Source organism: Anomaloglossus baeobatrachus, chromosome 2 (genome assembly GCF_048569485.1).
Source record: "Anomaloglossus baeobatrachus isolate aAnoBae1 chromosome 2, aAnoBae1.hap1, whole genome shotgun sequence".
Lineage (NCBI taxonomy): Eukaryota > Metazoa > Chordata > Amphibia > Anura > Aromobatidae > Anomaloglossus > Anomaloglossus baeobatrachus.
In genome coordinates, this window is record NC_134354.1 from 567,191,088 (window position 1) to 567,205,509 (window position 14,422).

The 14,422-nt window shown below is 43.2% G+C and overlaps 1 protein-coding gene across 1 annotated transcript in view; it reads right to left on the reverse strand.

Annotated features, from left to right (window-relative positions):
* Positions 1-2,772: 2,772 nt before the first annotated feature.
* The window catches only part of RAP2A (RAP2A, member of RAS oncogene family), a 31,823-nt gene continuing 20,173 nt past the window's right edge, over positions 2,773-14,422 (reverse strand). The window contains exon 2 of the mRNA XM_075336732.1: positions 2,773-4,724. Within this exon, the coding sequence (XP_075192847.1) occupies positions 4,487-4,724 (238 nt within the window). The 3' untranslated portion in view covers positions 2,773-4,486. The remainder of the gene's footprint in view (positions 4,725-14,422) is intronic.

The following is a 14,422-nucleotide window of genomic DNA, read 5'->3' on the forward strand; positions in this document are numbered from 1 at the left end:
AGAGTTAGCACGACAAGGACTCATAGTCGTGCAGAATGACCCTAGTGACCGGAACCCTAAGATAATTCTGGGAACAAATGTCATTGAGAACTGTATGGGGGAAGTGTTGTTTTTACTCCAACAGCTATCAGAGATTGCAGAAGCAGGGTGACAGAGGGTCCTACAACGGGGGATCCGGGCCCTCCTGCAGCGGCAACAGGTAAATCTATCTGGAGGAGAAATTGGCGGTGTACGGGTAATGGATGTAGTCCCTTTTGTAGTGCCCCCGCGGTGTGAGATGATAGGGTGCAGGGCAGCTGTAGGCTCCCATGGACAAGATTACCAGGCAGTAGTACAGCCCCTGCCCTCAGAGCACTGGCCCACAGTATTGACGGCCAGAGGGGTACTGATGTCCGGAAGGGGAGAGTGCCCGTTCGAGTGTTGAATTGCGGGGAGGAGGAAGTTAGATTGCCCAGGTATGCCACTATTGTCAAATTGTTCACAGCAAGCATAGATTCCATCCAGGCAGTAAAATCCCCAAGCACATCAGACCAGTCCTCCAATGACAGTTCCCAAGGACAGTTAAAGTGGTGCCAGGAACTACATGTACTGACTCAACACCTCCACATCACAAGCAGGCGGTCTACAGGGTAGTGGAGGTGTACAAACAAGTCTTTAGCAAACACCCACTAGATTTTGGGAGGATAAAAAGGGTACAGCATCACATACCCACGGGTGCTCATCCACCCATAAAGGAGAGGTACAGGCCCATACCACCTGCCCATTACCAATGTGCAAAGGACATGCTGAAAAACATGAAGGAGGCTTGTGTCATCCGTGATAGTTGCAGCCCCTAGGCAGCTCCACTAGTCCTGGTTAGAAAGAAGGACGGCACTATGAGGATGTGCGTGGACTACAGGCAAATCAATAAGATCACACACAAGGATGCCTACCCCCTACCCCGAATTAAAGAGTCCTTAGCTGCCTTGAAATCAGCAAATTACTTCTCTACCCTTTATCTCACTAGTGGATACTGGCAAGTGGCTGTTGCTTTAGAGGACCGTGAAAAGACCGCCTTTGCTACCCCGATAGGGCTATGCGAATTCAACAGCATGCAGCGAGATTATGGGCGGTGGTGTGTATGACCTCACCAGCGTCATCCTCGTACCCGCCCAATAATCTCGCGCCTGCGCAAATACATCACCGACATGTGGGAAACTGTTTTTATGCTCGGGCTGCGATAGGGGCATAGCGAACTGCGCCTGCGCGAGACTTCACCAGTAGCGTGGATGATGACGGCGGCGTCATCCATGTCAATCACGACAGGAGGACAGCGAACAGCAGCAGAAGGGGGGGAGCTGAAATAGAGCCCGACCATCTGGCCAACACAAGTCATTTGCATAGGAAACGGTGATAATTTATAAAGTTCTTTTTGGGGTCTGCAAAGGGGGGTCAGCAACAAGGTGCAGCTTCATAGAATGCAGCACAGGAGCTGCAGAAGCTGCTACTTTTGTTTTAATAGTGAAAAAACTGGTGACCGGTTCCCTTTAATAGCCACCTTTTTAAAACATGTTGGCAGCTGGAAAGGAATTAAAAAAAAAACAAAGTGGACCCTAAACGTTGCCCGTGATGTAAAAATAACAGAAGCAGATAGGACTCACTCTTCATGGTCTAACTCATGGCCTCTGCTCTGGTCTAGATGTTTTGGGTGCAGCAGTGATGTGAACTGTTGACGTGACGTCAATTCTTCAGCCAAACCACCAAGATCCAAGCAGAAGGGAAAAATTATCACTGAACCAGGGGAGGTAGAGTTCTACCTCCTTTTGTTAATTTACATTATAGGCAAGGTTTGGGGACCGTTTTTCTAAACGTGTTTCTAAAAGTGCATAACTCTTTTAAAGGGAACCTGTCACCAGATTTGGAGCCTATAAGCTGCGGCCACAACCACTGGGCTCTTATATACAGCATGTTAGAATGTTATAGATAAGAGCCCAGGCCGCTGTGTAGAACATAAAAAAACACTTTATAATACTCACCATGGAGGTCGCTCCAGTGCAGACTGGTCAGATGGGTAGTGCCATTCTCCAGGACTGGCGTCTCCTCTTTCGGCCATGTTTGTCTTCCTTCTTCTGAAGCCGGCGTGCATGACACATCCTACGTCATACACACTTGCTGGCACTAAGGTCCTGCTGCATTATATAGGACACGTCATGCACACCGGGTTCAGAAGAAGGAAGACCAAGATGGAAAGAGGAGGTGCTGGTCACAGAGAACGGTGCCACCCATCTGACCAATCTGCAACGGAGTGACCTCCTAGGTGAGAATTATAAAATGTTTATGTTCTACACAGTGGCCTGGGCTCTTATATACAGCATTATGACATACTGTATATAAGAGCCCACTGGTGGTGGCCACAGCTTATAGGCCCCAAATCTAGTGACAGGTTCCCTTTAAGGCATACAAAGCAATAAAACTTAGGTTGATTTTATGGTTTTGAACCAAAACTAGAAAATGGTACAAACTGAAAAGACTCATATTTACTGCTAGATCTACTTCTGGCTTTGGCCCCAGAAAAAATTTTAAACTGCAGTGGTTATTTTAAAAAAAAAAAAGAAAAGGGAAAAGAAAAAAAAAAAACCTATCGTACATGTGCAATCCTGGGAGTAGTTCTTGATGGTAAAATATACACTCCAAAGCTTTAATTATTTTGCAATAACATATCAGTATTTATTTTTTAGGTTTGTCAAACTTTCAAAATAAAAAATATTCTTAAAATGGAACCAAAAACAAAACTAAGTTAAATATAGTTTATTTCTTGCCAGTTGAAAAATGTGTGCTGCAAAAACCAGTAACATCCGCCCTTCCAATGGTTTTATGGAAAGCATTTCAAAAAGATATTTCCAAAAAAAAGGAATCTTACAGGCAAACTATGAGATTTAAAAATGCACAACTGCATTTCAAGGTGCGGGTCAATCTGAAAAAAACTGTTTCCAAGACCTAAGAAGAAAAAAAACAAAAAAACAAAAAAAACCTGCATGGAAGTCAAGTTCTTTCAACCACAAAGTACGTAGTGATGTAAAAGGACCATTTATGGGGGTGTCAATCACATGTGCAAAATACAATATTTGACTGTAATTTCTTTACTTGGAACAAAATACAATAACTCTAGCTTGATAACAGCAATCCATTCATTTCACTCCACAAAAGTAAAGGGTTAAATTATGGATTTAGTTGGGAGCTGTTGAGGCAGGAATAAGAAATATGGAAAAAAAAAATCAAATCTTGATCATAAAGTAACATAACATATATAAAGTGTGCTAAAATTTATTACACCCCAAAGTCCTTGATGAAAAGCAGCTAATGAAAGATAAAAAAAGAAAAAAAATATGTTGTTTTCAGTGTGACATAACACATTCTATTCTGAGCCACAAGAAAGCACTTCTCTGGGATAGTTCGGTGTACACATTATACACTGTGGAGCAAATACAATGAACCTCAGCTCAAATACAAGAATTGTAAACCAGCATACAAATATACGGCACATTCACACCGCTTCTCACTCTCACAAAAGAAATAAACTATTCTACCCAATATTAGAAGATGCTAGTGGGTTTCTTTTATTCCATGACTGTATGCGGTATTGATTTGCTGCTCTCAAATTGTAAATCCATTGAAATTTCGTTTCAAACAAGATTAAGCAGGTAATTTGCATTTGTGTGCAGTTGCCCATGCAAATAATAAATACTTAAGTCCAATCCAAATGAAACGTCATAACTTGTGCACCCCATCACATCAACATTCACTTCACAATAGCCTGTCAGCATCAAGTAAAAAAAACCCCAAATCCTTATATTCACTTTCAGTCAAATTGATACGCTAAATAGAAACAAGCCAATAACATAGTGAGGCCCACGTCAGAAGTACTGAGGTCCATAATCATTGGGAAGCATACTGAAAATAAAACCTTGCTCCCTCAACTGGAAGCAACATGGCTTAATTTCCCAAAACAAGACTATCCCACGTCCAAAGTCTCCATCTTCTGTATCCAGCCCGTTCCTCATCCATTTGTTAGGTGGGGTAATTCAGAGTGGTTTAGGATTAGTGTCAGATACACAAGGGGACGACAGTCAGATCTGTAGATATAAATGCCCCTTGCCGTCCAGTTCAGGAAGAATGTCTCCGCGGTTGAGGTTGCTGCTTCATGTATGGTCTTGCCTTTTTATCTTGTACGAGCAGTCTCAAATCAAGGGCTTTTTGTTTAATGTGGCGGATCATGATTGCTTTGTCAGCTGTAGAAACGAATGCCACAAATTATTTTCTAAGGTAAAATTCGGCAATTGTCAAAAACTACAGATTAGGATGGGTTATTGAAATAGTAACCATGTTCTAGATGCAGTCCTCTCGCAATGCTTTTCTTTGGGTAAACACATGAAAAATAAAAATTAAAACTTTTTTTTTAAACCTTTGCAGCTAAAATAGTCATGTCTACCTAAATTACATAAAACTGCTATTGTATATTGCACGCAGAACAGCAAGGGTCATCCTTATCAGGCTGGGCTGCATAGTTCATCTGCCTCACGATTTCTGCAAAGAGCTCATCCACCATCGTTTTACTTTTCGCTGACGTTTCCATGAAAGGACAACCCCAGTCTTCAGCCAAGGCACGGCCTTCGTTGGATGATACCTCACGCTCACTTTCTAGATCAACTTTATTGCCCACCAAGATTACTGGCACCTTCTCATACCTGTAGGGAAAGAAAAAAAATAACAAAAGAAATTAAATCTCTGCCAACACGATTATCACACATAGGCTGCTAACAAGGTTTAACATTTCACTAGCAGCCTGAATATTACATAATGAACTTATGCCCGAGTGGTAAAATAATGATGCTTCAAGCAGCTTCATAAAGCATAAAACTGATCATGGAAAAATACTTTTATCTTCACTAGATTATATTGTATGATCATATCTCACTTGTGCAAGGTCAAAGTCTTATCAACAATGTCCGGCTTTGCACTTGATCTTAATAAGATATGCATATATACTAATGTCTTTATAAACCCTCTTTTTAAGAAAATAGCATAACCATATAAACATCAGTCTACTAGCACAGAACACAAGTCCCCATTCAGGTCCGTCATATTAAAAGAAATATAGGGGGCTTCCATGTTACTGGTAGCACAAAAGCTCTGGAAAACCACTATGGCTCCCACCCCCTCAAAAAAGTACAGCAAAATATGCACTGCCCCCGCCCCCCCCCCCGCCTTGAGCCCCACAATGTGCCTAAACCACAGTTATCATCCAGATGTTTGGCATTATTGTAGAGAGGAGAGTCCGCCTAATTTACGGGGTACCGGTTTCCAGAAGCACAAGCTGGGCGCAATGTACGGGCATTACAATGTATTGGGCACGACAAAGGCTTATTTGCAAGTTTTAATTCTGAAACATTCATTGTGTTTGACACAATGGGTGTTTTCCAGAGACTAAAATGTCACTACACCCCGTAGATGAACTCCCAGACGGGGTTTAATATCCAAAAGTTGGTCATGTGAGGGGGTTTGTGCTGTTCTGGCATTTAGGGGCTCTGCAAATGGAGTCCTCATACTATTTCAGGAAAATCTGTGCTCTAAAAATCAAATGGTGCTCCTTCCCTCCCAAACCCTGCTGTGCAGCCAAACAGTACTGTACAGGTATTGTCAATTATGGAGAAATTGTGCAACATCTATTATGGAGCATTTTTTTACCTATTCCCCTTATGAAAATTGGAAATCTGGGGTTAAAACAAAATTTTAGTGGTAAAAATGTAACTTTTTTTTTTCACTGCCCAATAGTATAAATTTTGTGACACCCGTATTATCAATATGCTCACTCTACCCCTAGATGAATTCATTAAGGGGTACAGTTTTTAAAATGGAGTCACTTTTGGGGGATTTCTGCTGTTCTGGCACCTCAGGGGCTCTGCCAATGTGACATGGCACCCCCAAATCCTTTCAACTAAATCTGAAATCAAATATGGCACTTCTTCACTTTGCCTCAAAAGTAGTTTTCGACCACATGCAGGGTATTGGCGAACTCAAGATAAATTGCACAATAAATTGTATGGTGCATTTTCTCATGTCATCCTTGTGAAAATTAAAGATTTTGGGTTAATGCAAAATTTAGGTGCTTAAAATAAATTTTTTAATTTTCACTGCTCAATGTTCTAAAATTCTGTGAAGCTCACCAAACATTAGATAAATTCCTTGAGGGGGTCTAGTTTCCAAAATGGGGCCACTTGTGAGGGGGTTCCACCATTTAGGCACCTCAGATGCTCTCCAAATATGGCATGGCGCCCGCTGATGATTACAGCCAATTTTGTGCTCTAAAATTCAAATGGCGCTCTTTCCCTTCTGACTGCTCAAATAGTAGTTTTCCACCACATATAGGGTATCTGTGTACTCAGGAGAAATTGCACAACAAATTGTATGGTGCATTTTCTCTTGTTACCCTTGTGAAAAATGCAAAATTTGGGGCTAAAGTAACAATTTTGTAGGAAAAAGTACGAAGGTTATCAGAGCTCACAGCCACCGGGTCTTCCGGCAGCTGTGAGGGCCAGAAACTTTAAAGGAGCCTTTAACGTTCCTTGAGTTCCCAGCTGTTATGTGTTACCAAAGTTCACAGCCTCCAGGTTTCACAACAGTTAGGATCTCCCAAAAACTTAGAGGCTACTGTAAAGGCTCCTTTTAAGGCTTCCGGGCCTCATAGCTGCTGAATTGCGGGACACAGCGCAACAGCAATCCGAGAAGTCACCAGTCGTCACACTGGGGCTCCCACTGCTCTTAGTGAAAGTGAAACCTGCTGCTGGATTGTGGGGCACGGCAATCCGGCAGCGGGTTCCACTTTCACTGAGGGCAGTAGGGAGCCCCGAGTGTGACCTCCAGTGACCTGACAATTGTCAACACTTTTCACAGCCAAGTCCCCCCATTACCGTCAGTGTTTCCTGCAGTCTGCAGTCACTGGTCATGTTATTGGTCAAGGCAAACTGGATGTAACAGAGGCGGGATCGTCGTGGGACCTATTGCTCTTGTGGATTACGTAGGACCTGCGGGGGTGTTTTGGGGTTAACTGGTGAAAGAGGGTGGGTTTTTTATATATACTTTTTTTTTAAATAAAGAATTTCTGTGTGTTTTTTTCCTTTTGACTTACAGGATTAGTAATAGGGGGGGGGGAGTCTCATGGACCCTTGCCCATTACTTATCAAGGGCTTGATGGCAGCTGTGATTTTTTTGACAAATCATAGCTGTCACTAACTCATTATATTACCACCGCACCAGGGCAATCAGGATGAGCTGGGTAAAGTGCCGGAATTATCACATCTAAAGGATGCGACAATTCTCGAGTGACTGCAGCCTTTAGGCTGTGGAGGGCCAAATAACCATGGGCCATTACAGCCTGAGAATACTAGCCCGCAGATGTCGGGAGAACTGCTTTTGGGGATGTTGGTCAGAAAGGATAAGGGTTGGTAATTCTGAGGACATGAAGTGCGTCAGCCAGGCATAAAAATGGTCAAGGAACTGAGTTTTTTGTAGCAACCAACTGATGCATAGGAGTGGTACAGCCCTTTTATATAGTAGGTTTCCTGTCTCTGAAGGGTGGATCCTCTCTCCACATGGTGTGGTCATGGGTGATAGAAAAAATGTAAGCCACCATGAGAAATGGCACCAGGGGAAGAAGTGTCAGAATCCTGAATCCAGGCTTGAGTGAGGGCCAGCAGATAAAAGAGAGTTATTGAGAAAGTACTTGGAAAGTTAAGGAAGCTTGTTGCATACACACCGTGGATTTCAGAGTGCACAATTAAAACAGGGAGATGAAGGTGTATAACTAATGTTAATAAGGTTCGCAGGGTTTCTATGACAGGTGGTGGTGGGAATGAAGTTGGCACAGGGTGGACCAGGATTAGGAGATTCCGCCTGAAAGAAGCAGCAGTAAGAGGAGAATGAGCGGATAGGTTTTTGGATTTGTGATATGGCTTACGATGCGAAACCCTAGAGCATGATGGACTGAAATTATTCAGGAAGGTGAAAAAAAAGCATGGGAGAGGGAAGGAGAGAAGAACTGATATGGATGAGGTGGATGGAGGGGGACGGGGCGGTGAAAAGTGGATGACAAAAGTACATAGGAGAGGAACATAGAAATAAAGGTCATAGTTAAAAAAGTGTGTCAAAAAGTAGGTAAGGTCATAAGGCTGGAAAAAGCTTAAAGGGAACCAAACATCAGGTTTTTCATCTATAAGGTGCAGCCAGTGCAGTACTGGCACTATCAGGCACAGTGTGTACATACCATCAGGGGGCAGCTTGGGTGTTTAGGCAGCAAAATCCAACTTTATAAAGTTTGAAAATTCATGCACTTTTTGATTGACGTGTGCACCTCTCTCCTAATGTCCGGGCGTGTTATGCACGTGTATCCCCCCCCCCGCCTGTTCCTCCCTCTCTGTGGTTGTATTTAAATTTCCCTCTTCAGTGACATGACGTCGGAGTTGGCGCCTGCGCATAGCGCTTGTCTCCGGCGCCATGTTTCTGAAGCCCGCAGTACCGATCAGCCGGGTGCACGAGAGGGCGGCGCATGCGCCCTCGCTTCTTCAGATCCCGTTGTGACAGCGGGAGCGCGCGCGGTTACAACAGGACTGGAGATCAGCTGACAGGAGGACGCGATTGCTACGCTACCAGCACAGCAGCCGCCTAGGACACCGGGGCTCAGGTGAGGTGAGTTCACAATGCTGTGTGTGCGCCCCTGCGTTGAACTGGGCTCACCTTCTGAATGCCAGGTCACCGCAGGAAAGCACTCACAGCTGTGTGTCTGTGCTATGTGTGTGTGCAGTGTGTGTGTGTGCAGTGTGTGTGCGCGCAGTGTGGTGTGTGCGCACGCTGTGTGTGTGCGCACGCTGTGTGTGGTGTGTGTGTACACGCTGTGTGGTGTGTCTGTGTGCGCACGCTGTGTGTGGTGTGTGTGCGCGCATGCTGTGTGGTGTGTCTGTGTGCGCACGCTGTGTGTGGTGTGTGCGCACGCTGTGTGTGGTGTGTGTGTGCGCACGCTGTGTGTGGTGTGAGTGCGCACGCTGTGTGTGGTGTGAGTGCGCACGCTGTGTGTGGTGTGTGTGTGCACGCCGTGTGTGGTGTGTGTGCACGCTGTGTGTGGTGTGTGTGTGCGCACGCTCTGTGTGCGCGCGCTGTGTGTGTGTGTGCACGCTGTGTGTGGTGTGTGTGCGCACGCTGTGTGTGGTGTGAGTGCGCACACTGTGTGTGGTGTGTGTGCGCACGCTGTGTGTGGTGTGTGTGTACGCTGTGTGTGGTGTGTGTGTGCGCACGCTGTGTGGTGTCTGTGTGTGTGTCCTGAATCCAGGCCTGGCATTACTGGAGTTTCCTCCGGTAGCCAGTAGCCGGTAAGCGCTATGCGCAGGCGCCAACTCCGACGTCATGTCACTGAAGAGGGAAATTTAAATACAACCAGAGAGAGGGAGGAACAGGCAGGGGGGGGGGACGAGGATTCACGTGCATAACACGCCCGGACATTAGGAGAGAGGTGCACACGTCAATCAAAAAGTGCACGAATTTTCAAACTTTATAAAGTTGGATTTCGCTGCCTAAACACCCGAGCTGCCCCCTGATGGTATGTACACACTGTGCCTGATAGTGCCAGTACTGCACTGGCTGCACCTTATAGACGAAAAACCTGATGTTTGGTTCCCTTTAATTGATTGCAATGTGAAGTATAAAAAAATAAAGGAAAGAAAACCTGAAATAAAGCAAACACACATACTAGGGCAAAAGATATAAATCTGGGGGGAACCAGGGGGTAAAAATATATCCATGTACAATGTACATAGATAACACACAAACATGCATATATTATGCCAAACCGACAAAAGAGATATTGAAGACTCTGAAAAGACCCCCTGGGAGAAGAGAGTTTTCACTTCGGCTGGCCAGGGTAAGTGAGTGGAGCCAGACATAATTTCACTAGGATACTGGAGGACAGAATTTGAATTTGTGCGGGGGTACCATGAGCTAATTGACTTGAAATCTGTGTGTGTGAGAACACTGGCCAGGGTCAGTGGGATATTAATGTGGAGGACTGTATTCAAACCTGTGCGGAGGACCGGGAGGTAACGGACTTGAAATCCATGTTTATGAATACTGGCTGGGGTCAGTGGAACACTTCTGTGGATGACTGTATCCGAACCTGTGTGGGCGTACCATGAGGTAACGGACCTGAAATCCGCATTTATGAATACTGGTCAGGATCAGTGGAATACTTCTATGGATGACTGTATCTGAACCTGTGCGGGCGTACCGTGAGGTAATGGACTTGAAACCCGTATTTATAAATACTGGACAAGGTCAGTGGAATACTTCTGTGGATGAGTGTATCCGAACCTGTGCAGGCATATCGTGAGGTAACAGACTTGAAATCAGTGTAGGAATACTGGCCGGGGTCAGTGAGAATCTTGAGTAGTGTATCCGAACCTGTGCAGGCATACCGCGGATGTAACGGACTGTAAATCCATGTCATTGTGTTCCCGAGGAAGCGGTTTATATGATGAATTAATAAACTATTGGACTTTTTAATAAGTGTGTTCCTGTGTACTACCTCAAAGATGCAGCCAAGTGAGTGACTCCCCATCACATGAGGAAGTTAAATAACACAATAAAAAATATTATAGATACTTTTTTATTATTGTGAGATTTCATCGCCTCACGTGATATACAGTTGCATCTCAATAAATTAGAATATCAGCAGCATATATTATATTGAGTCATTACAAAGTGATGTATTTCAAGTGTTTATTTTTGTTAATGTTGATGATTATGGCTTACAGCAAATGAAAACCCAAAAGTCATTATCTCAGAAAATTAGAATATTATATAAGACCAACTGAAAAAATGATTTTAAACTCAGAAATGTTGACCTACTGAAAAGTCTGTACAGTAAATGCACTCAGTACTTGGTCAGGGCTCCTTCTGCATGAATTACTGCATAAATGTGACGTGGCATGAAGACGATCAGCCTGTGGCACTGCTGAGGTGTTATGGAAGCCCAGGTTGCTTTGATAACAGCCTTCTGCATTGTTGCGTCTGGGTTCTCTCATTTTCCTCTTGACAATACCTCATAGATTCTTTATGGGGTTTAGGTCAGGTGAGTTTGCTGGCCAATCAAGCACAGTGATACTGTGGTTATTAAACCAGGTACTGGTACTTTTGGCAGTGTGGACAGGTGCCAGGTGCAGAGGGAGGCATGAAGTGCTCTAAAATTTCCTGGCAGACTGTTGCGTTGACTTTGGTCTTGATAAAAACACAGTGGACCTACACCAGCAGATGACATGGCTTCCCAAACCATCACTGATTGTGGAAACTTCACACTAGACATCAAGCAGCTTGGATTGTGGCCTCTCCACTCTTCCTGACTTTGATTTCCAAATGAAATGCATAATTTACTTTAATCTGAAAACAACACCTTGGACCACTGAGCAACAATCCAGTTCTTTTTCTCCTTGGCCCAGGTAAGACGCTTCTGGCGTTGTCTATTGTTCATGAGTGGCTTGACACAAGGAATGTGACAGTTGTAGCCCATGTCGTCTGTGTGGTGGCTCTTGAACACTGGCTCCAGCATCAGTTCACTCCTTGTGAATCTCCCCCAAATTTTTAAATAGCCTTTTCTTAACAATCCTATCAAGGCTGCGGTTATCCCGGTTGTTTGTGCACCTTTTTCTACCACACTTTTTCCTTCCACTCAACTTTCCAGTAATAGGTTCAGATCTAGCGCTCAGTGAACAGCCAGCTTCTTTAGCAATGACCTTTTGTGGCTTACCCTCCTCGTGGAGTGTGTCAATGACTGCCTTCTGGACATCTGTCAAGTCAGCAGTCTTCCCCTTGATTCTGCAGCCTACTGAACCAGACAAAAGGGACCATTTTAAATGCTTAGGAAGCCTTTGCAGGTATTTTGTGGTAACTATTCTAATTTTCTGAGATAATGACCTTTGGATTCTCATTGGCTGTAAGCCATAATCATCAACATTAACAGAAATAGACACTTGAAAAATCACTCTGTTTGTAATGACTATATAATATGTGTGTTTACCTTTTTGTATTGAATTACTAAAATAAATGAACTTTTTGATGACATTTTAATTTGAGATATATATACACATACATATATATATATATATTATATATATATATATATATATATATATATACAGTTAGGTCCAGAAATATTTGGACAGTGACACAATTTTCGCGAGTTGGGCTCTGCATGCCACCACATTGGATTTGAAATGAAACCTCTACAACAGAATTCAAGTGCAGATTGTAACGTTTAATTTGAAGGTTTGAACAAAAATATCTGATAGAAATTGTAGGAATTGTACACATTTCTTTACAAATACTCCACATTTTAGGAGGTCAAAAGTAATTGGACAAATAAACCAAACCCAATCAAAATATTTTTATTTTCAATATTTTGTTGCGGATCCTTTGGAGGCAATCACTGCCTTAAGTCTGGAACCCATGGACATCACCAAACGCTGGGTTTCCTCCTTCTTAATGCTGTGCCAGGCCTTTACAGCAGCAGCCTTCAGGTCTTGCTTGTTTGTGGGTCTTTCCGTCTTAAGTCTGGATTTGAGCAAGTGAAATGCATGCTCAATTGGGTTAAGATCTGGTGATTGACTTGGCCATTGCAAAATGTTCCACTTTTTTGCACTCATGAACTCCTGGGTAGCTTTGGCTGTATGCTTGGGGTCATTGTCCATCTGTACTATGAAGCGCCGTCCGATCAACTTTGCGGCATTTGGCTGAATCTGGGCTGAAAGTATATCCCGGTACTCTTCAGAATTCATCCGGCTACTCTTGTCTGCTGTTATGTCATCAATAAACACAAGTGACCCAGTGCCATTGAAAGTCATGCATGCCCATGCAATCACGTTGCCTCCACCATGTTTTACAGAGGATGTGGTGTGCCTTGGATCATGTGCCGTTCCCTTTCTTGTCCAAAGTTTTTTCTTCCCATCATTCTGGTACAGGTTGATCTTTGTCTCATCTGTCCATAGAATACTTTTCCAGAACTGAGCTGGCTTCATGAGGTGTTTTTCAGCAAATTTAACTCTGGCCTGTCTATTTTTGGAATTGATGAATGGTTTGCATCTAGATGTGAACCCTTTGTATTTACTTTCATGGAGTCTTCCCTTTACTGTTGACTTAGAGACAGATACACCTACTTCACTGAGAGTGTTCTGGACTTCAGTTGATGTTGTGAACGGGTTCTTCTTCACCAAAGAAAGTATGCGGCGATCATCCACCAGTGTTGTCATCCGTGGACTCCAGGCCTTTTTGAGTTCCCAAGCTCACCAGTCAATTCCTTTTTTCTCAGAATGTACCCGACTGTTGATTTTGCTACTCCAAGCATGTCTGCTATCTCTCTGATGGATTTTTTCTTTTTTTTCAGCCTCAGGATGTTCTGCTTCACCTCAATTGAGAGTTCCTTAGACCGCATGTTGTCTGGTCACAGCAACAGCTTCCAAATGCAAAACCACACACCTGTAATCAACCCCAGACCTTTTAACTACTTCATTGATTACAGGTTAACGAGGGAGACGCCTTCAGAGTTAATTGCAGCCCTTAGAGTCCCTTGTCCAATTACTTTTGGTCCCTTGAAAAAGAGGTGGCTATGCATTACAGAGCTATGATTCCTAAACCCTTTCTCCGATTTGGATGTGAAAACTCTCATATTGCAGCTGGGAGTGTGCACTTTCAGCCCACATTATATATATAATTGTAGTTCTGAACATGTTTTTGTAAACAGCTAAAATAACAAAACTTGTGTCACTGTCCAAATATTTCTGGACCTAACTGTATGTATATATATATATATATATATATATATATATATATACACACACATACACACACACACACACGCAACTTTACACTCAGATATAAACTATATGAACATCATTTTGTAGTGTATACAGTACAAAATGGATTATTGCAAAAATAATTCTTTCCTTCACACTTTTTTTTTTTTAAACATTCTAATTATTCAAAACAAGTTAATCTATTATTCATTTCATCAGGTTACTTACATAGTGGCAGACTATTCTGTAGTGCAGTACTGAGATTTATATCAGTCCCTTCCCTAGTAAGCTTACATCCTCGTAGAGGTTATTTCATGCTGTCCAGGGTTCTAGCGGCTGTGACTGACTTGGCACCATTTAATTAGATGTGAGACTTCACATCTCATTAACTAGTACAACATAAGGTCTGTCAACCCCCAATTCACACCTTAATTTTCTACAATCAAGTTCAAGAAGAAATTGACAAGACGCCAAAACAAGACTTGCTCATTATCATGGGAGACTTGAATGCCAAAGTGGACCACGGCAAACATGAATTTGTAGTTTGAAACTTTGGA